Source organism: Aphis gossypii, chromosome 1 (genome assembly GCF_020184175.1).
Source record: "Aphis gossypii isolate Hap1 chromosome 1, ASM2018417v2, whole genome shotgun sequence".
Lineage (NCBI taxonomy): Eukaryota > Metazoa > Arthropoda > Insecta > Hemiptera > Aphididae > Aphis > Aphis gossypii.
In genome coordinates, this window is record NC_065530.1 from 73,602,986 (window position 1) to 73,627,427 (window position 24,442).

The 24,442-nt window shown below is 27.6% G+C and overlaps 1 protein-coding gene across 2 annotated transcripts in view; it reads left to right on the forward strand.

The window, feature by feature from the left end:
- The window catches only part of LOC114119635 (acid sphingomyelinase-like phosphodiesterase 3a), a 209,323-nt gene that overhangs the window by 118,925 nt on the left and 65,956 nt on the right, over positions 1 to 24,442 (forward strand). For both annotated transcript variants that reach the window (XM_050198775.1, XM_050198776.1), the window contains one exon: positions 17,376 to 17,596. In XM_050198775.1, coding sequence (XP_050054732.1) covers positions 17,376 to 17,596 — 221 coding nt within the window. The remainder of the gene's footprint in view (positions 1 to 17,375; positions 17,597 to 24,442) is intronic.

Below are 24,442 nucleotides of genomic sequence, written 5' to 3' on the forward strand. Positions count from 1 at the left end.
TTGATTATACAGTTTAGAATAGGACGTATATTCAATGATTTACTACCGCTAAATTATTATTGTCTATATAGTATATACCTATCAATAAATTAAATATTTTATCAAAAGTCTGCATTGTATTATAACTAGTTGAAATTGTACCTATAGCTTATAAATAATTTTTATCAAAATATTTGCAGTACGTATTGAAATAATTTAGCTTTTAATAGTCAGTTAAAATATATATTAAATATTAAAATTATTATTATACATAATATCTATAACATAATTAAAACGAATTGATTATTAAATAATAAAAATTAATTTAATTTTAATTTTTTATCACGATTTATTAGTATAACGGTTTAAATAAATATTAACTAATACATAATATCTAATATGATCATATTATAATAGTATATCTTGATTTAATAAGTGTTTAATTTGTTTGAGCGTGTATAATGGGGAATATAATTTAAATATTTGAAAGTTGAATTAGCATTATGCATTTGTAGACAGTAATCAGAAAAAAAGTTAATCCACTATCGTTTAAACCTTAATTTTAAGTGTTAATATTAAAGTTAACGTTAAATATTAATTTATGATCTACAATGTCGACTTAACTTAATTTACTCGAGTTAGTCTAAGTATTTTTCATCAACTAACATAATATTATAACGTATTATGATTTAGTGATATATTTATGTTTTTGTTATGTTGGAGAGGGGGGTGGGTATTTTACGCTAGCAAATAATTTACAAAAATATAATGCTTGAAATAAAAAAATATTTCTAAAAACTATATGCATGTTTTTTTCATCATTTATTGTATTTTGTTCGTATACTAAACTAGGTACATAAATCACATATTCCAAGAATTCTTTGTACACAAGAGTATTTTTTTTTTATATTACCGAGCAACAACTTCCCATTAAGCTTTATTCATTACGAATATTGTACATGTAAAGAGTCCACGTGTAGTAAACGTATATTTGCTACAATAAAATACATACGAAATTATACAATGGTAGGTATACGATATTATTTATTTAGGTATTCTACTATTTTCAACTATATACCAAGTACATACTGTATTTATATATTAAAATATACGACAAAGAGTGATAAAAACTGATAGAAGATACAATTTAAATTAGTTATTTTATCGGGATACAGTTTTTTTTTCTTAGAAAGCACATTGTGTATTATAACAACGTAACATTACGAGTTACGACATTAAATCGTAAATATACATTTAACAGCTTTTTATTTGAATTCGTAGGATTTGGTAGACTTAGTTGAGATGTTATCGCTGTACTAGGTTAAACAAATAATAACTTTTTTTCTCATAAAATTGACTGTGAATACGACTCGTTACAGTATTTTTGAATTTGGTTAACACTCTGGTCCGAAATCGAATTTTAGGCACATTTTTCCTCACACAAAATATTTATATGAATAATAATATACTTATGTATATATAAAATGCTATTTCTTAAACAATAAACATTCATTATCACAAAAAATATTAATGTTTTTGAAAATGTATTTTTACATTATTTTGAGGAAAAAAAATGTTGTTATAAAACAATAAAAATATATAAAAAAAAATACACAATGGACCATTTTAAATAGTAAAAACATATTAATTGTCTTGTAGGTTATGACTTCAGATTGCTTAAGTAGTAAACCTTTTTTTTATTTTCAAAGACAGCACCTTGTATATTTTGAAACTATGATTGATTACTGTTAAAAAAAAAAAAAACACTTAGTATATTATTATACAACTACAAGTTTAATTTTTTTTTTCCAAAAACACAAATCTCGTTGACATATCGTCATTGCGAAATCAGACACAATTAATGTAATACAAGATGTGTTCCCGAAAAACATATCTATGTTTACGTGTTAACATTTTTTATATTTCTCAAAAACGTTTCTTGCTTTCGTCGTTGTTAATCATGCTGCGCAAATTGTAAAAAATATACTATAATAATATAATATATTTATGTTGTGAATCGTATTGTGAAAACAAAACCAAAACAACATCCGTCTGCCATGCCACTTATTGTGTAAAATGTAATCGGAATCTGTATTGTTCAGTCTTGTGGAATTGTTGTGTGTAGCGGGACGACAGTATATTGTACAATAATATATAGAATATGGGGAACGCATTACTTTTCAAAGAAAAAAAACAACCCACACAGTTGTTTGGAATTCGGAAAATTTGCAGAAAAACCCTGGATCCGCGGGGGAAAAAAATGCACATATGCAAACAACAATAATAATATATTACAATACGATGACATAATTTTTCCTCGTTTATTCTTTTTATAAGCCCACGTGTACGTTGTTTGCTGAATTGCATTCGAAACGCTATTAATTGTTCATGGTGCCATATTATTTATTAATGCATTTTGATATGAATATGATATGTCATCGTGTGTTACGAGCGTTCGCGGTTTACGAGAGTTTATTATTTCGATTCCGGTAGTCCACCGATGACGATGATGACATATATATGATTATATGCCACTCATCATAACATTTAGTAGAAATGTTACACGCACATCACTCAAGGCCCCCGATTTTCAATTTTCGAATAACAAATTTGATCATTAATTCAACTGACATATTTTTAAAAGTCACCGTGCACTTCTGTCCCCTCGAAATTTACATTATTTTATAGCCCTTTGTAGGTTATGTGGCTGCACTATTGCTGGTGTGATGTGATCCATATCTAAAAATTTAGTTCATATATATTTAAAAACCAGAAAATATAATAGTCCCTAGATGTTTATTCGTTTCCTTTGTATTTTAAATAATTATAAATCAAATTCATATCAGTTCATTAGCTTTTAGTTAAGTTTGGTTAATTTTATTTTTTATTTTGAATAGCTTCCAATATTTAAATTAATTTAGCTCAAGTTCAGTTATATAGTTTTTGTTATTTTTTTTTCATTTTAAAACGTTATCAGTTTTAAACAGTACTTACTTTTTTATATATTATCGTCAGTAGTAAGTGATCCATTTCACATGCTTTTTTGAACACACACACACCGAATTTCTACTTGGACATTTTTTTTTTTGTTTATACTTGTAGTATAAAACATTTTTATCAATTATTTTATTTTTATTTCTCTTTGTAATTAAATACTCCATTACTGACATAATATTATATACGTATTTTAAAGCACTATATCATACATTAACTATAGGTATTGCTGGAAAATGTATAGAAACATTATTAAGTTTAAACATTTAATTGAACGGTATACCTTAATAACTTTTAATAATGTAATATACCTATCTATAAAACTGGTTTAACCAATCAATTTTGCAAATTTAGTATTTTATGTAACATTAAACATTTAATATTGAAGTTGAACTATCAATATACCTGTTTACTTGCACCATGTAAAATATTAATTATATTTTATTATATTAATTGTGTATTTTTCAAGTACCTATATATTTTATTTTAGACTTTTAATATAACTTTTAAAATTGGTTTTTTAATTTTTGATTATTCTCAACAATATTTTATGTATTAATTGTGTTTTTGTTATTTTTATAACATAATTAAATTATTAGTAAAATATTTACCCGACTTTACCAAGAAATAATTAACGAATATTGAATCAATTTCCAAACTCTTTATTGTTTTCTTAATTCATTTAATTTTTATCAATGAAATTATTAAAAAATAATTGTTTAAAATGCATTCACGATTTACCAGCAAGCGTTCTATATTTAATAAATACCGAAGGCCAAAAATGAATAATATAACTCCCTGTGGTGAAATATTCTGTACTAGTAAATATTAGTAAATACAGTGGTCGATTAAACGTCAGTAAATTTATTTTTTGAGGTGGGCAAACCGTCCTTTATTCGAGTGGCATACGTCGTCATCGCGACCATGTATATTATGTGTACAGTTGACCGGAGAGGATAATAATATATGAATATATATATATATGTATTGTATAGTTCTGTATATTATCATTACTAGTATTATGATTTGAGATTACAAAAGCCCTTTCGACTCAATAGGTCGACCGACAATGAAGTGCGAGTACTACGGTGGACACCCCGCTCAATACAGTAAAGATTTATATATTATCATACCACAGTTATGTCTATAATATCTAATATTATAAATCTCGGTGATCCAGTAGCTAAAATATATACATGGTGATTCTCTTATAGCCAAAAAATAGTTGTTTTCTTGCAATTAATGCATGTGTTTTTAAATCATTTTTTTTTTCAAAATTTTAAAATAAGTTATGTTATTTTTAGTTTTTTTTCTATTATTTTTCTAGCATTTTCAATAATCCTTTTTGTCAAATTGTAGTTTTTTATCGAATAGTGAGCAAATTGAAGAACAGATATTGGATACCCGTGGTAACTAGTCGGCACTTTATAGTTTATTCGAATCAACGAAAAACTTTGGTCACTTAACTTTAACTTGAAATTTTAATTCACAATGTATTCTATTAAACGGTTTAATTAGATAATTTTTTGCGATTTTGAAGATAAAATAATTATGTTGAATTAGTTTTTAATACGCTATATCTTTTTTCTATCGTACTGATTCCTAAACTTGAGTACTCGAAAAAAAAAATTAGGTTAATTATTTTAAGAGCAGTTATGTGAAAAAGTTTAAAATTTGCAATGCGATATACAATTTAACAAAATGTTAAGCTTAGGTGTACGGAAAGAAAAATATTTTGAAAGTATTATGCTCTATAGCATTGACCGGTGACTAATTTTTCAATATCATTGTAAGTTGAATTATTATATACAATATACATAGGTAGTATACAAACATTAGTTGATTATTGCTCGCTAAAAGTTTTAGATTGAAAAAAGTTAAATACGTTTGGTTTAAGAGATTTTCGCAGAATCCAAGATTTTGACTGACCTCTTACGAACACGTCTATTTAATTTTAGCTATCTGGTTCAAAATCGTATCTTTATGAACGAATTCCTCACAAAATTATTTTGCTTAATTCTAGCTATCATGCCCATTCAATCGCGGCATTCTATCGCGTGGTTTTGCTGTATTAAATAACATTGGCGGTGCGACCTCGGATACCATCATACCAATGACAATAATAATGTTTACTCGGTACTCGCTATTCGTATACGAGTCCATTGAATTGCGATCGTATAATAATATGTATATTGTACATAATATATACATATAGGTAATACATACTTAAGGAAGATACAAAGGTTTTACAATATTGTATATTATATTACACTGTATAGGTTGAACACGACTGTGAATCGGTCAATTTTCGAAACGACCCGTTATCGGGTCACTGGGTTTCTGTGGAACGTGTTCTACGATGTTTGTTTGATATATTATACACACGTGTTGTCATCGTCGATTTATGACATTCCACCTATGCGTTTAATAATTAAAATAACCATAAAAGTACATAGCAACTCACTTTATTTATCGCATTTCGACGAATCGGTCAATAGTGTCAAACATATAATTTTGCTGTATAAATATATACACAAATTGGTCGGAGAGCATGTTTACGTTTAAATTATTTATAACAAAAATCATGAGTTGATTTTATATAAAAATATCGCACCGAATAGTATGAATTTAAATGTATTATATCGGTTGAATCTATATATAGTTAAAAATTATTAAATTTTACTCTTATTTTAATTGTAAATATCGTAGGTACTACTATTCCGTTTGTTTCATTAAATTTCTAAAATACGATCATAGATACTTCTTTTGATGTTCAAATTATTGTACTTGGGTTTGTTCAATATCCGTTTTAATGTATCTAAATTTAAGCAAGTGATACCTAAGTTGGCTAATTTCAGTTCAAAGTTTAAATGAAACAGTTAAATTGCCAAATAATAATTTAACATAATACATATTATTCCTTGTAATGTCAATATCGTATTTGACTAGTGCTAGCTTAGAGTTAGAAGTATAAAGCTACTAATTTATTGATTGTTTGGATGATGGATGTTACTGATATATATAAATATATTAATTAAATAATGATTATTCCTCATTGAAAACTAAGCTGCTGCAAATGTAATTAAAGACAATTATCAATTTATTCTCCATAAACCACAATAAATTAAATTAATAATAAAGAGCTTGCTATTATGACAGCTTTATCAAAGTACTATTTGTTTCTTATTATTGTTTTGAAATTAATTTTCATTGAATATTGTAAAATTTCTACCTACATCATAATAATTTATGATGATTCAATAAATATTATTATTATCATTATCATTATTATTATTATTATTATTATTATTATTATTATTATTATTATTATTGAATCATATGGCACTATTTCCTTAGATAGCATAAATAAAATAGTTGTTTTAATCTATCATATCGAATAGTTTCTGTGTACAACTTTTATAACTATATTTCGATCGAAGTTCACGTACAATAAAATAATATTACTACTAGTATTCTAAATTTCTGAAATTTCTAAATGAATTACTGCCTGTGAATTTTTTGAAATGAAGAACTTGTCAAAGAATTATTTTTATTTATAACGTTTAAATAAAGCTTGAAATATAGATTTCATATAATAGATTAGGTATATTTCAATTATAAAAATACAACTTTACAATCAACAGCCAACATGATAAACGTTAAATACAATTGTTTTTTTTACTATGCAGTATAACATGATGCAAATCAATAAAAAAAAATATATTATTAATATTGATAATAATACAACTAAATTTTACTCACAAAAATAACTGTTTTGTAACAATAATACTTATTGCCACATTATTATTATTTTTATGTTTGTATAACGATTCACCACTTAATTATAAAGTATTTTAATGCACTAATTTGTCATTGATTTGTTGGTGTAACATTTTTATAATATTTCATTTTGTATAAAGAGATTTTCTTAAATTATAATATAGTATAATGGTAAAAAATGAATACTTTATAGTATAACAATGAGTTAAATAAATTGTTATTACATCATAAAAAAATCGCAGACATGACACTGATCCGGATAGGCTGCACGCTGACGGCAGCTTACCACTATCGAGGTGGGTGCGTGTTATAAATAAAGTTGCACGAAATGAATCAACATTTTTCCCCTTCATAAATAAACAACTTATTTCATAAATAGTTATAAATGGCAGCATCGTGGGTCTTTTACAGTATATAAGTTTAATATCACATTGATATTTAAATACTACCGTGAAAAAAAAACACTTGACTTAATAAAATACATGGAAATTAGAAAAGAGACTTTCAATAATCAATTAAACAACATAATTTCCAGTATAATTTAACATATGTTTATAATTAATAAAAAGTAAATGAAACAATTTGGAATTTTAAGTTGACGGTTTTGTTTTTAAATATTGATAAATATTATAATTTTTATTACTAAAATCGCCGCTGCGGTGTGTTTTGGTATTGTCGAAGGTTGGATGATCGCTTTAGTGTCCGAGGTTGGCGAGGGAGCTTATCACAGTGTCAACACAAATTGAGTAAGCGACTGTTTGGACGTTTGTCGTATCGATACTAAGTCGGCGTACAATTTGGATTGAATTTCGGCGTTGTCAAAATGATCTAAGAATTCTACTCGGAATTCTTCCCAAGATAGGTGAAGTGTTTTGATATTGTTGTATCAAGTACTCGCCACTCATTTAAATTGCGACTTTAAATTACGGCGTCCTGTACAACTCGCTAGTTGCCGTGACTTCCCGTAAAGGTGACGCGTGTTAACCGTCCACACATTCCGTCAGTTCCGTGACCGAAAGTCGACCGGAGTAGAACCTCACGCTACCGGGGTCCCGGACGGACTCGCGACTATGTTTCTCGAGCCTAATCAGCAAGTCCTCTTTTGACGCGTACACGCTAATTCCCCACCCTACGCACTCGAGCCGTAACTGGTTCCAAGTCAACTGTACAGCAGTACTGTGACTAGCGTAAGGGTAGCTTAGAGTGAAACTAAGGTGAAAATCCGTGCAGTGTGTTTAAGATTTTACGAAAGATTATTACGCCAAAGTAAACAACGATCAGCTGTTTTACACTGATATCGAGTGCCGCCGGAGTATTCCAATTATAATCGAAACTAAGTCGCGGGCTCGATGGCGGTGGCTGGGTGATGATTTCGGCAGCTCTAGAACCAGTTTGGTCTGAGTCGTGAGCTGCAGCACGTCTCGTTATCGGAAATATTATAAAAAAAAAAAAATGTGAGATGACAAAGTTAAGCGACGGCGGAGTGGTGGTACCTTATGTGATTTACTGCTTGCCACAGCCGTATCGCGGTTATTCTCGGATTTCCCTTCTTACCAGAATAATACTTATTATGTAATCCTAACTCGGTAATATCCTAGATAACCGAAAAAAAAACACACCTAGTAAACTCTTCCTTGATACTAAGCACTATAAGCATATGTCCAAGGTATGTGTAAAAAAGTCTTACCTCGATCGTTTCCCGGACTAACTCTTCTGCGGGGAGCCAATTAGTCGTGGACCAGGTTAGGTCGGTATCGCGGTTGAATTTTCTACAATTCACACATTCTACAAGACAATGGAGACGATGCGCATTACGCAGTTAAGTTGATACGGATGTTGATAGTTATGTCAGCGAGTGTCAGTGTGTGATATTGATGGGGTTGTTGGCGGTATTGACCGTGCGAGATGTGATGTGTTGGTCTACGCAGACAGCTAAATTCGCGTGGCTTGTATATCGTCACGTAGGCGGTTTACGCAGAAGAGAGCGATCGCCGGCGGCCAATGTTCGTCCGGCGCGACATATCTTCCCGTCTCATTTACCGCCTTTGCGGTGTGGTGGGAGAGTTCACTAAGTCGCGCGTTTTCGCCCCATGGTGGTGGTTGGTGATAAGAAGACATAGTGCTCTCCGGACTTTGTACTTGCTGCCGTTGCGTATCGAGTCGATGTCTGAAAAATAATCGTCTTTATAGTAATATTATATTCTTTTAATTTTTTTGATTTTCAAGTATTAACTACTTATGAGGAATCTTGAATTAAATTTTCAAAACTTAAATAAAAACAAAAAGTTTTTATGAATTTAAACTACAAAAAACTTTTCACTTTTTTTTAAAAGATATTGTCGAGTTTCGTAAAAAAAGTACTGAGCATTTTTTATTTTTATCTTTCCAAAGTACAAACTAGGTCCAATTTTCTACTAGAATCCACCCTCATTTTTTGAAAATCAAATTATTTTGTTGACTATTTATAGTACACTGTATGTGTACACTGTAGTACACATGCACACACAAGAAAAATACATCATTATAAAATCAATACATTCATCGCTCCGTTCAAAATCAAAAATAAAAAGATAAATGCATGTATATATTTTATTATAAACGATTTTTTTATTTATTTTATTAAAGTCACTACAGTGTTTGTGTTTATATTTAAAATTAATTTAATACTTAAATACATTTCATACTTAGTCAACATGAAAGTAATATAAAAGTAATATTACCTTTACGTAAATAGCGATTTACTTAGCATGCGCTCACCTATCTTCCCTTTGTATCTATAAAATACATTAAAATATAATTTAGATTTTTAAATTTTTCAGTATACCTCTTAAAAAACATATTCTTGATTTTCTTATATCTATTTATATCATTTAAGAAGTGAATCTTAAAAAATTTAGCAATATAAATGTACTATATTTAAATACAATGTATTTTTATTGTGAATCAAATGTTTTTTGTACAAATTTTTTTATTAATACATTTAAATTTAAATTCTATAATGATGAGCTTATGAGTTTTTCAAATCTGATTAGTAAGGATAATCATCCTTAATAGTGTGTGCTTACATGAAAAATAATATGAATTCAATTTAAGTCTTGTAGTTATTATACTCAATTTTTCGAAAAAATTAAAAAATTATTAATATAATATTAATAGCACGAGAATAATTCACATTTTAAAATCATTCATAAATTATAAACCTATTATTTCGGACTATTATACATCGAATATTAAGTTAAATAACTCTAGAATTTCTAGTTTGTATTGTTTTCAAATAAATAATTTTCCGTCGGATGAAATCAGTTTTCTATCACAATTTACTACTGAACAAAAGGCACAAAAAATCGAGTTATTTCAAAATAATATAAAATATTAAAACTCTGAATAACAAAACATGCACAATAATATTAAAGTCACGACTGGGAGTGGAATTTTTTTGTGAGTCACACTATTAGCAGATGACACCGTATGGGATGGATTTTTCTACTCGATTCTTCATACTTTATGATAATAGTAGAATGATAATAAATTGAGTAAATAACATTATACATAACAGTAAATACTCATAATGATATTTTATGATTTTCAATGTTTACTAACGCACCGTAAAAGGCGATAAAAATAACGCATCCTAGATACGAAACGCACACGAGATATATAAATTAATATATAGTTAACGCTTCCCAGAGGTCTAGTTTGACGGTACCGAAACAACCCTTACCAGTCGGCATAATATAAGTGAAAGTGTAATAATGATATATACCGGCTGAGTGGTATACGCGTAGTGGTAGCATGTGGTGGAAAGGTAGGTTAATATCGGAACGTATATAATATGTATACATGTATATGTACGTGTAAGACGGACGTTATAATGGGTTCATTCGTCGTCGCTTCCAGAGTATACGGCGAGCGAAGAAAAAAAAAATTGTGACCGGAAAATGTGTTTTTACGGTGGCAGTAAACGGGAACAACGAAAATATAATAATATTACCACGGCGTGGCGTTAGACGTTTCACGCCCAAAATACGCGGAAACCGAACGCTAAAGTCGCATTAGGTACTTTTTAGGTCCCAGAAGCCGCGCTTCGTTCGGCGGAAAGAGACGTGGCAAACACACGTCCGGGCCTCACGCGTTTATCGCGGTGACAAGACTTTCCGCCGCAACTTGTTTTTTTCTTGTTTAATGGCGAATATAATAATAACAGCAATATTACATTATTATAGTGCTTCGTTCCCACCGGTATACGCACGTCGTCGTAATATTGTTATCGCGCTGTAAATGTTTAACGGGATCGCCGGGACGTTTATTCACAACAGTGAATTATATAATACTAATATAATAATAACATTATATTTTATAGTTCCGGTGGCTGCGGCAGCAGTATAACGATGCATTACGTGTTGTGTCGCAATTTCTTTTCTTTTTTTTCAACCGTAACACTCGACGTACGGTCAAAGGTTTGTTCGCCGAGTAGCATTACAAACGATAAATGACGTGAAATGCCATCGTCTGATCAGTACAGTTTGTGTAGATACTAAGCGATTGCCACCCGTCACAATAATGCAGTGTCGATTCCAAAAACTTTTCCACTGTATATTAATATAATCAATTAGAGCAGACTAGACGGCGATCCCTGTCGAGTATTTCAGTAACCTTTTATTTTTCTACACGCGGAAGCTGCTGCTCTAGTCTCGTTTCATTGGGTGTATATAATGCGTAATATGTTTTTGACTTTCGACATAAACTAAAAGGAAAACATAATAATAAAAATAAAAAAAATCATCACGAGAACGGGATATAATAATATTTCAACAGATAAAAGTTTTTAACTTGGTTTCTTTATTTACGGTGGAATAGTGAGAATCACGTAAAATAAGTATAATATTAAATTACATAAGAATACTGGCGAATTATTCGTTATATTACTCAATAAAATATTGTACAGTGTTTTTTTTTCTAATTATGTTTAATTGTTATTATGTACTCGTATTATATTAAATTTAAAACTGACATGTCAATACATTAGTTTGATTTAATATTTTTTTGTGATACCAAAACAGGTTTATGCGTTAATAATGAATCACAATCCTGTACTACGAATATCCAATCGCAATGATAAAATAACATTTTTTATTATAATTTCAGTGATTAAAAACGAAGTACCAACAACGGTTTACACTTAAATTAAATAGTTAATTTTTAAAATAAAATCAAATACCTATAAATGGGTATTCAATATAGAATTTCCTGAATCGTTTGATACTGTAAACTATTCCATCTTAATTAGAAGCTTAGAACTTGTTGTGTGGTTTTAATGTTTGTGTTTCTGGATGATACCTCTTTGAGCGATTTCAGATTGTCAAAACAATTTATGATATACTTATATTTTATAGGTAGTATATTAATAGTTATTTACCTATACGCGTTTCATGCAGAGTTTCACGATGTAACCGTAATATAAACCTTGTAATATATTATATATTTCTAGGAACTTCCAAAAGTTTTAGTTTATTTACCGATTATGTACTTTAAAATATAAATTACAGACGATATTTGATATTTGATTATATTTGTAGTTTATCACACAATATTTTTGTAAAACTATGTCAATATATCAGTTTTTCAACAATTTTTAACTAAATCTCGAGATATTTCATCTTTTAGCAATTCTTATATTGTATCCAATTATATCACAGAAATATCGTAAATGTATAGGTACGGTAGATACTTACGTAATATAGACCGTTTTTTTGTTTTTATCAATTTATCTGCAGTTTTTATAATTTGTTTAATGACAGCATTCTATCGATTTAAGTTTTGCTTTCCATGATGCTTATATTACCATAATTCCATTACAGTTACCGAATGATATCAATGCGGTTATACGTTATTATAATACGTGTACGTCCTGTTACTCGGTTAAATTTATTATAAAGTACAATTCAATGGTCTGGAATCCATATATATACATCATTGGGATAAAATATGGAATATTAAAAAAAATTTAAACGTCGATTTCATATTGGCTTGCAATTTCAATATACTTTTTTGCCTGGTATAACTAATCGAAATATTAGTATGTATGTAAATATAGGTATTCGTCGTTTCTACACTTCCTTCTCAGCACGCCTCGTGAATATTATGATACTTGAATATTACAATTTTGTTCAAAGTCAGATATTTTTTTTTTCATTAGCAAGTGAGTCACAGTATGTATAACGTCTTTTTGTTCACTTGGCTCATTTCAAAATCAAGAACTAACGACATTGGTCGTTCGGAAAAATCGAAAAAGAAACGTATAATTGAACCAAATTATTTCACCAATGAATAATAAACTACATATTTAAGTATTACTTATGAAATATTAAAGACATTTCGGTAAGACAATTTCAGAGATAGTAGAAATAATTATTTTTTAACTTGATTTCAATCAGGACAGTTTAATTAAGTGGGTGACACAAAACTTAAAATCCTGACTTAATTTTATTAATGGATTTATATAGTTAAGTTTTTTATAAAAAATCTTAATCTTATTTTGAAAAGTTTGGAGATCTGTGAAGTAGAACTCCATTCAGTACCTATATCGTTTAGATGATTCTAATTCATCACGACTTTTGGTTTGTTGATATTACTGTTGCTAAACTAATACTTAAAATGTAATACTATGGACTGTAAATACTTACATATTTTTATAATAATTAGTTATGTTGACATTTCAATCAAAATAGTTATACCTATTTACATATAGGTATATATAAATAAAAACGTAATAAGGATATTTGTTGTTTTATAAATCATACATGAACTTTATAACTGGATTTAATGTAATTAAAGTGATCAAAAGATACAAGATTTATGAATAAAATACAATTTTTACCTAAAGTAATTATTTTTTAATTATTTTTTGGATTCCTCTAAAATACAATGTATATTCACCAATAATTTAAAATAATTGATGACAGTATTAATTCTACAGTTTTCAAAATAATCAATATTCCAGTGAGCTAATTTAATAACTTTGGGGAATTGGGTCTAGTAATTTATGTTTCTAAGTTTGATCGGTATGAAGAAAATTAAATTTTAAAATTAATCAGAGTAGGTACATATTAAGTTGTGACGTACAATATAATAACTAATAAAGGATCAAAAATAAAAAATAAAATAAAATAAAGTTAAAATTAGTAAACTCAATTTCAAACCATCGCGTGTCACGTGTATTAAATTTGATTTTTTTATTTTATCAGTACGTAATTTAAGTTAATTACGTAATAACCGATGACAAACATTACGATTATAAAATTATTGTTCAATATTAATACGCCGTTATGTTGAAATTATTATAAACTGTTTAAAAAAATAATATTTTTAAAGTTTTTTTTAAAAAATACAACTCTATAGAATAAATTGTTTTATTCTTTTTTATAATATAGATTTGTGTTTCAAATTAAATAACTGTTTTTAGTTATTATGTTATATAATTTTAACTTATAAATATGAGTGTTCGTGATTTTTTTTCTTTGAAATTAATTGAATTATAATAGATAGCTCTACAGGTACTATATTTTTTTCCTTATTTTCAAATATACGCTATTGTTTTATTTTTACAGTATAAGTTTGTACTTTCAAGAATACTTTTAAGTATATTCAGTATTCACTGTAATTTATCATATCTTACTATTACGAGGTTTATTTTCTCAATTTATTTAAATTTATTTTATTTTATTTTATATTAAGGGAAAATAATAATGAATACCTACAACAAATTTATTTTGATACTCTGAAATATTATTTTTTCTCTTAATGTATTATTGTTTTACGGTCTAACTAAAAATTCATATATCACGCCTACCTACCTTTCAAGTAAATTCTATTAACTCTAAAAACGTAACATCCGCCCAGTCAATATAGCCTATTAAGCTTGACCCTTGAACTTACAATTTTGTGCGCACACTCGTTCGCACGTTCAAAAGATTTATGTAACAAGCTCAACTTCGTAAACTTTGTTTAAAGATATTTACATTGAATTTGCAGTGTATCTTTGTAAACTCTATTTTTATGCACGTTAATTCAATTATTATAATATAATTCCAGAAAAAAAAAATAATGAACGTATGAGTATATGAGTTGGTAAAGAAGGATTAAAATATTATAAAAATGTGGAGCCTTTTAAATCACTCTTCTCACTAACTGCAGCCATTTAGATATGTATTGTTTAGTATCATAATAATATAATATTAAGCCCATTGTTTATTGCCTCTGATTTTATCGCGTATCAATGTCAACGTCAATATTATATTCGAAATACTCAAATCGACCCTAATCAACGGTAGTCTCTTAACCGCCAGCTAGCATACGAAATCTAAAAACAAAAAAAATCTTAATCGCTCACTACCAAGTTTTTAACGCATAACTTTTACAAAATTGTTTTCACTGATAAACTTCTATTGATAGTAAGCATGTACATTAAATTATTGATATCACAATATTAACATAAGAAAAATCTTTAGATCCATAATGGGGACCGATGTGGCCCTTGTGATTGTTTACATACATTTGTATAATTTATGTGAAGACATCTCGAAATGACATACCATTTATTATTGAGTTGATAAAAGTTCATATTAAATAAATTAAAAGTTACCACCAATTATGGTAAAACCCCTTTGCTATTATTATCAAATAAAATCATAAGTTGAACAGTTTAAACTTTATTCTATTTATTTACTTTCAAAACGTTTCGTTCTGAAACACTGTTAAAAAACCACTGTAACAGAAATAAATTAAATTTGTATTTTCAGGTTAAAATTAAAATAGTTTTAAAATTACTCAAATATTTATTTTTAATTTTTAATCATTAATAATTTGCTAAAAACTACTTAATATATATATATATTTTTTTTAACAATTAAATAGTTAGCAATTTTTCAATTACAATAAAATATTCTTAAAGTGTCTTAATATCATTGCAATGTGATATTTTTCATCTGAAACCAAAACATACACCGTAAATATATTATGGAGCATTAAATGTTTTTTGGGATTTAGTCTTAAATTATATATAAAAAAAATGTCAGATAATAAATTACATGTTATTTGATAAATTTAAAAATGTTATGGACATATTATTTTATACTTAATACTTATGAAAAAACAAAAACAAACACAAATCAACTATTCATAAAATATAATTATAGGGTTTAATTAGTTCAATTTTTTTTCACTATTTAGTAACATAATATATTTATAATAAGTTCCTATGAATTGTTTGTTATAATGTCCTATAAAATGTGTACACGACAGGTACATTTAAATAATCAAACTTAATTATATTCAAATTAATAAGATATTTATACTAAAAATAAGCCTGCAAATAATTTGGCAAATAAATATCGGATTTTATTGTTGATAGCGACTTAACTCGAACTCCCCATTAAATTTAAACGTAAAGCTTTACAGAAAATACACACTATATTGTATCACCCAATAATAGATTATTGTCAACCATAATGTTGAAATCTAAATGTTATGGAAATAGTATAAACAATGTTTTAGCCTTTCCACCTCCACGAAACGGCATTGTGATAACAAGTGTATTTTATTAAACAACATAAAATATTTTGCTGCTGAAAATCAACAAAAGTTTTATTGCAGAGTAAAACACAAATTCTTTTCTTCACCACATGTCTCATAAATATAATTAACCATTGTTTAAAATTTTTTGAATAAAAAATTTCCTTAGAGAGAACACATAAATATGTGTTAAACACAAATTAACTAATACCGCAACAACCTCGTTTTAAGCCTTGCAAAGTCTCCTATATTATAACTATTGCACAACTACAATGCCATTTTTTCCACGTTATATGTTTAATACTGGGAATAAAAATAATAAGTTAACATGCTAAAAAAAGTTTTTATTCTTTGAATTAGAATCGATTCACTACCCCTAGACGCTTTAGATTTACATGTTTGCACGGTTTTCCATTAGATTCGGTATATCATTTGATATTCAACATATAAAATAATAAAGTTAATTCATAGAAAAAATTTGATTCTTTTTTATGTTAGACTTTCCGATTTGTTGATGAATCGTGAATTTCAACAAAACATCATTATACTATATCATATATATTATATTTTATAATTGCGGGAATAAAATACATTTTTTTATTTATATAAATATTGATAAAAAATTGTTCACTTGGCCAAAATTTTTGAAAATGTATTACAATCTCTTTATAAGTTTTTTTATTTCTTAGTGAAATAATATCGAGAACTTAATACAACAATATTTTTTAAAAGCTAGACCCACAAAAACTAAAAAAAAAGATATGTATAAAAAAATATCGTTTAAGATATTTAAATTTAAATTTTGGACGAAATTACTTATCTAAACGATAAATAACGACGTTAACTATTGTACTGTAATATAAAAGTATTTATTATAATATGATAGGTATAAAAATGAATAAAAATGTTAACACACTCATAACAATGACCCACTTGACACTTATATTGTACATCAGAGAAGTACCCACTTACCTACTTATTTTTTATTTTAACCTTTAATGTTTTTTTAAATGTGGTTTTGTGAATGTTATCGATTTACCTAATTTTTACAGAGATTCCGTGTCGTCAGATGTGGTGGATATGCATACCCGAGTTATGGCCATCCAAAATGTTACCAACCTCCTCATTCACACGTTTAGCAGCCAGTTTGTATTCCCGGTGCTGGGTCACGACGACCCAGGTGCCTTGAAGAACCAGTTGATAGACTACACAAGTCTGGGGCACTATTGGCGTCAGTGGTTGCCCACCGATGCCATACAGACGTTCAACAAAGGTCAGTCTTGTGCATCATATTGTAATAAATTATAAATAGTTGTATCTAATAGTTATGGTCAGTTAGGTGTACGTTGTTATGAAAAATAAATAAATGCTGCAACAAAATATCGTTCGAGTTTATGGGTTAAAGAAATAGTATATGATGCTAATAATTTTAAATTCAACCGATAGATGTCTTCACTGATATAATAAAATAAAAAACGAACAAAAATTATCAACATACACTATACAATAAATCGTCGTTTGTCACTATGCTATATTATAATCAAAACGAATATTGAGGGTGTGAATCGTTCAATATCGTGTGGGCGTGTGAAAACTGATTATTGTAGCACAATACTGTTAACTGATAATTTAATTGGAATAAGCTACGTATATTATACGTTTCGGTATCATTAAAATTTATTTATTTATATTTACGTTTCAAAAAACCACTTTAGTTTTGTTACTCAGTCTGGTATTAATTTGATCACATTTGGTTTGGAAAAAAAAACATTACGTTTAGATATTATAGTATATGACGTTTTTGTGAAATAAACTTCGACCTATATACAGAGAATAATATAATATTATATAATATTATACTATATTATAATAATATTATAACGCAGTCTTCTGTCCACTAATTTTAATACGTTTTAAACTGTCGTGTATTGACAGTTGCAATTATATTAACTGTCAACCGTCGTCGATGACACCGTAAACCAACGAAATAATATTTTACAGCCAATATATTATTAATATCGACATCGTCATCGAACTCGGTAGAGCTGATTATGTATAATGTAATATGGTATTGGCTTTTGCATATAGTGTAAAAACATAATATTTTATCAGTCAAAAATATACCCACAAAGCTCTGAACGCCGCGCAAACAATTTTGTGTAATGATGTATAACTAGACGTACATATAACAATTATGATATGTACTAATTATAGGTCTTTAAAGGTTAGTTTTTGTCATGTACTATAGACATAACGTTTCCAATAACGTTTTTCGTCTGGGTCATTCATTCAGTATAATATTGATAACAAAATGTTACAGTTAAAATAAATATAATTTATATTGTTAGAAGCCTACTCCAATCAATAAATTAACAACTAAATACAAAAACAAAACAACGTATCATTTAAAAGCCAATAATTCCCTGCCAACGTTTAGTATTTAATATTAAAACATTATTAATACTAGGCACATGTGTTCAGTATATTATAATGTGCTTAAAACTTTCCATTCCTAACGGCTATTTATATTATGCTGTTAATGCTTTTATACGTAATATTTCTAATGCGAATATTAGAGTGTTACCGAATTGATGTTATAAATCCTCGAAAACATTATATGACTCTCGAGCGTTTGTCATGTAGAAAATATGTGTTCGTGTTGTGATATTCGGTAACACGTGAGACAAAATAATATTTGCTCGTGGAAGATGTAGAAAATTGAAAAAAATCTCAATGCTCGTAACAGAATGTCATTATTATCTTAATAGAAAATATAATATGACGGTAATACGACAGTTATGCTATATTATTACGTGCACGGACATAAAAATATATTTAAGTGTACAACGAGTTAGTTTTGAGTATCTAATACGAAAATATAGCTATTGTGCTACGAAATCTAACTAAATATAAATATAGTAGATACTAGTACTATATCCTGTTGGTATAATGCGTTCAGTAAAACCGTGGCAAACATTAAACAACAAACCATATTTTAGGCATCTTGCAGTTGTGATGAAGGTCCGACGTTGTCCTGTTTCGACAGCATCAGCAGATCAAACACTAAAATATTATTTCGTCTTGAGCATACATTCAATCATTATTATAATGCGCAACCCTGCAATGTGTACTCACCAAACTTCAACGTTTCAATAATCCACTGACGATCCGAAATAATATTTCAATTTTATCATTTCGCTATGGTCTTGATGACTCAGCGGTTTACCGTTTAACGTTTGTTGGGCCTCAAATTAAAATTTAAAACGGCCAACCGTTTCAGACTTAAAGTGTTACGGTGAATACAGTTCAGATTCGCTTTTAAATAATGTGATATCCCTAATTCCCGCAAAGTAAACCGCCCCAACATATTATATTCTGTACGGGTATATAAATTGCAAACCTAATATCCCTTTTGAGCCGCCTAAACATTTTTCGTGACATTTATACCTTTGCAAATGGAATTTTCTTGATAGTAAAAGATAAACCCGGAATTTCCGTTTACGGCTAGCTAAATAACATCAACAAAGAAAAAACTATGTAATAAATATGTAACGATATGATTTCTAAAGTACCCATAACGTACAATAGATTATGAAAAAAAAATCATTATGACTTATTTTAAATTACAAACACTTGATTGTGGCGAAATTGGGATGAAACTGCATAACGTCGTTTGTTTTTGACTTTTTGATAGTCTTAACGCGAATTGTATGATATGAAATAATTAATAACTATTAGAATAATATTATAGAGATATTATGTATTTAATATAGACACTATCGTAGAATAGTAAATTACAATTTTTTCTGGACACGATATGATCATACTTTTAATTGGTATGACACATATATTGTAATGATTTTCTGTTATATAATTTATATTTATATTTATTGGTAAATGAATCCATACATAAATATTACGCATAAAATAACTTGTCTTAAGTTTAAGTATAAAAACTTTACAGTCATACATTTTATTATCCTCAATAAATTGGTATAAGAAATATCATTGATGAATATTGCCATATTTATACCAATAAAAATACTTTTTTGTGAGTACCCTTGAGTATTATTTTGGGTGCAAAATATAATATGTTTTACTTTATTTTATTACACGTAGAGATACTTCAGCTTATAACAAAACTCATAAAATCTATTCTTCAATAATTACTTATCCAATTTTATTTTTAATTGATTAAATATATTTATATCTATAAAATAATTAACGTAATATACACAATATACACAATAAACAAATAAACAATTTAAATAATATAATTAATTGTGTTAGTTGCTAAATTAATTATTTTTATTTTTCATATTTTAAAATTAATTTTTAAACTGATAATTATTTTTCCACTTAAATATTATATCGAATTGAGTAAATAAAAACTGATTTATATCAATATAGGAATTCTATAATTATGACGTAATTAAATGTAATATTATAGCAGTCTTATGGATATTCTGGTTTACAATTTAAAAAATAAACTATTTTTTATTATTTTAGGTAAATACACATTATTGAATTTCACAGTCAAATATTTAGAGATTAGATAAATAGTCCATCAATGACTAATAATTTATTCTCACTTTTTTTCTAAAATTGTCAAAATATGCAAAAAAATGAATTTTTATTTTTGTATTTAAACTTATCAATGTATAGAACGGATTTCTAGCTTGGTCTGCTATAAATTGAGAGCATACAGAAAAGTATGCAACTCCTACAACTTCCGAGCTCTACTAATAAATAATAATTAACGGTACTATAAAAACAATACGAACATCACTTTGCATTTAAATAAATGTATTTAAAATAGATTTGAAAAAAATTATTCTTGTTTACTCTAATGTTCGTACTTTATTATTTTTAAGTTATTGATTTTTTAATTTATAAGAATTGTCATAAATATTCAAGATAAGCAATCTAAGATGTTATTGATACTTAATTCACACAGAGTCAAAACTTGGTGTCCAACATTTTTTTTACTGAAAATGGTTTTAGAAACATGTTCCACAAAATAATAATAATAGTATATAGAAAAGTAGTTTTCTTCATGACGAGCTTTGTTGATTAAAAACCCAGTAATAATGATTTCATCGTTTCATAATCATAAACCGAAATCATGATAGACCGGATCGAAAATCTGCAGCCATGACCTCGGGACCCCCGAGAGGTTTTTAATAATTTAATACTTATTTTACACAGCAAGTGTACTGAAAATATTTTCCAATCACCCATAATGGAATTTTTTATAAGCCCTGCGCGTCACGGGCCTCCACAACTTTTCTTTATTAATGTACAATCGATATAAAAGTTTATTTTTATTTTTCACCGACCAAGCTATAAAAACTCTGTATTATATAATAATACAGGCTCAACACTGAAATGGGCAGACGACGGCTGATCGAGATTAAAGTCTCAAACAACATTATTATTGGACCTTTTCGTACAGTAGACGGTTCAGTTTATGATTCGGGTATTAATAGGTATAATATTATTATTATATTTTATGCATATCGTACAGTGTTGTTACTTGTTTTAAATTTTGTATTCGCCCACATTGGTATGTTGTTGAATTGAATTAATTAAATTATCGACCATTTTTTTTTTTTTGTATCAATTGTAAGTGATTTAATAAGACATTTTAATTCATTTCTTTGTTTATATATAAAAATTGTATTTTGTTAAAAATCACTAAGTAATATAAACATCGAGAATAGATTAAAATTGAATATTTTTATATAACGAATGTTTTAACAACATTTTATTATATTATTAGGAAGCTAGTAACTGTATTGTTTATTTTATTTAATTAGTAACAAATAAATTATATAATAGATAAAAGAATTAATTAGCACTATAATGGAATTAACTAATATTCAAAAAAAGTGTTAATAATTTACTTGCAAGACACGTGTAAAATTATTGAACATGTAATATTATGTAGTATTGAATGGAATATATTATTAAATATGAAAATTTTTTAATACATCTGTTTATAAGAGAAAATAAAACATACTTTAAATTCTAAAAAAATATTTATTCAACACTTATTCACTACTCGAATGGTTGTAAACATAAAAATGGTCGTTCAATGGAAATTTTAAAGGAGTTAAACTGTAAAAGGTTCAGTTGTCACTTTAAAATGTTTTAAATAACTTTTAAAATAGTGTGATTAAATTTTGTTTTGAATTACAGTTTCTTTTACTTAAAGCGAGCATTACTGTTTAAGTTTTAAGAAAGGATAAAGTTTATTCAAGACCTTGGAAATTAAAACGAAACAATTTATATGTCACTTTATATCCAAAATGGTGCCCGTCAAAAAGTTCTTCTTTTTAGAAACAGAAACTGCAATAAAACAATATAATATAGTCTCGTCGCTACAATAAAGGTCGAAAACGTTACACATAAAATGATGTAGAAATGGATTATTAGAATAATATGACCGTTGTATACAAGTTGTGTTTAATAGGCTTTGGGAGTAGGTACATCTAATTTTTTATACAATATAATATAGAATATACTACTATAATAAATGAATACCTAGTGTCTTTTAGAAACTCAAGTTCGTCAATAATATTCTTAAACATTATTATAATAGTTAAAGTATGCGTTAAATGTGCTCCAAAACATCAAAACGCTCCGATTGTGTTGTTTGAAAGTAATTTCCTTCCTTTTTTAAACTTAGTCACCATAACCCACCTTGAAGAATCAAGATATTATTGTCATTATTTTTTATTCAGTGTGTTACTCCAAGCATACCATACTTTTTAATATACTTGACTTTTATGCTGCTTAAAAAAAGTCCTGTGAGGGAATAAAATTATTTTTTTTTTTCAAATTAGAACTATCTTTTTGACTTTAAATTGAAACCTAACCTTTAGATGATTGTTTTAATAATATTAATGTATCTAAAACAAATTTTTTACCAGTAGTTTCTAAGTCAAGTAAATAAATTCAGTGACAAATCTGATTAGCGGATACCAAAATATCGTTAAGTTTATGACCTTAACTGTTTGGAGGTGTCTGATATTCAGAGAGAGAATTTCATAACAAGTAAATGCATAAAAGGAATAATATATTATAATAAGTTAACAGATAATTTTTTTTTTATTATTTAAAAATATATTTCAAAATGTTTTTTTATTTTACTTTATTTTTTTAACTTTTTAATATAATATCTATATAAACAGATTTTCACAAATTGAAGGGGTGCGTGTTAAAATCCAATAATTTAATTTTTTTCCATCTCAAAAAAAATTACGATTATAACTGTATACGACCGAAACAAATTCAATCATCCATAATATGATGGATAATGCAATTGAAACTTGTTATTTCCGTTAATGAACCAGATAGGTAGTTTTTGTACCGAATGTTATTTACATTGTAATTGGCACACCTCTTTTAACCTAAAAATGATTCATAAAATGATATTTCAATAAATAAAATAATTTATATTGTCTTACTGTATTAAAAATACTATGGTAATGATAATATTACATACAAAAGCGATAAAATAAATTAACAAAATATATTCCTTGACAGTATATGCGTATATAATTTTTCATTAATTTCTGTTCTGTCGCGAATGATATTATTGGTGTTATTATTAATAATTCGGAATTTCGGAATTCGCTTTCTGGGGCTTTATACATGCGTTCTATAGTACACACAAATTCTAACACATACACACACACACATATATATATATACATAATGATACCTCGGTCATAATTTCAAATCGCTCGGAGTAAACAAAGGATTCACTAAAGCTTCCCCTAAAACCACAAGCTGTTGTTTCCGACTGCGTTCGCTTTACGCATACGCGTACGTACACTCATTAAACATATACACGTTATATTCTCTTCGCAGTTTACATTGAACAGTTTTCACTGCACTGCGTACACAAGGTACTTATGTGTGTATGTATGTATTAGTGTATGTGTAAATGTATGTGTTTGGGTGTGTGTGTGTGTGTGTGTGTGTGTGTGGCTGGGATGCGAAACTCTTACGATCCGGTCGGAGAAAACTTATAATAGTGCTCCGACGAACATTTCAAAACCGTCGACCGAAACTCGTAGTGTAGGTATTACGGCGCGTGTACGTATGTAAT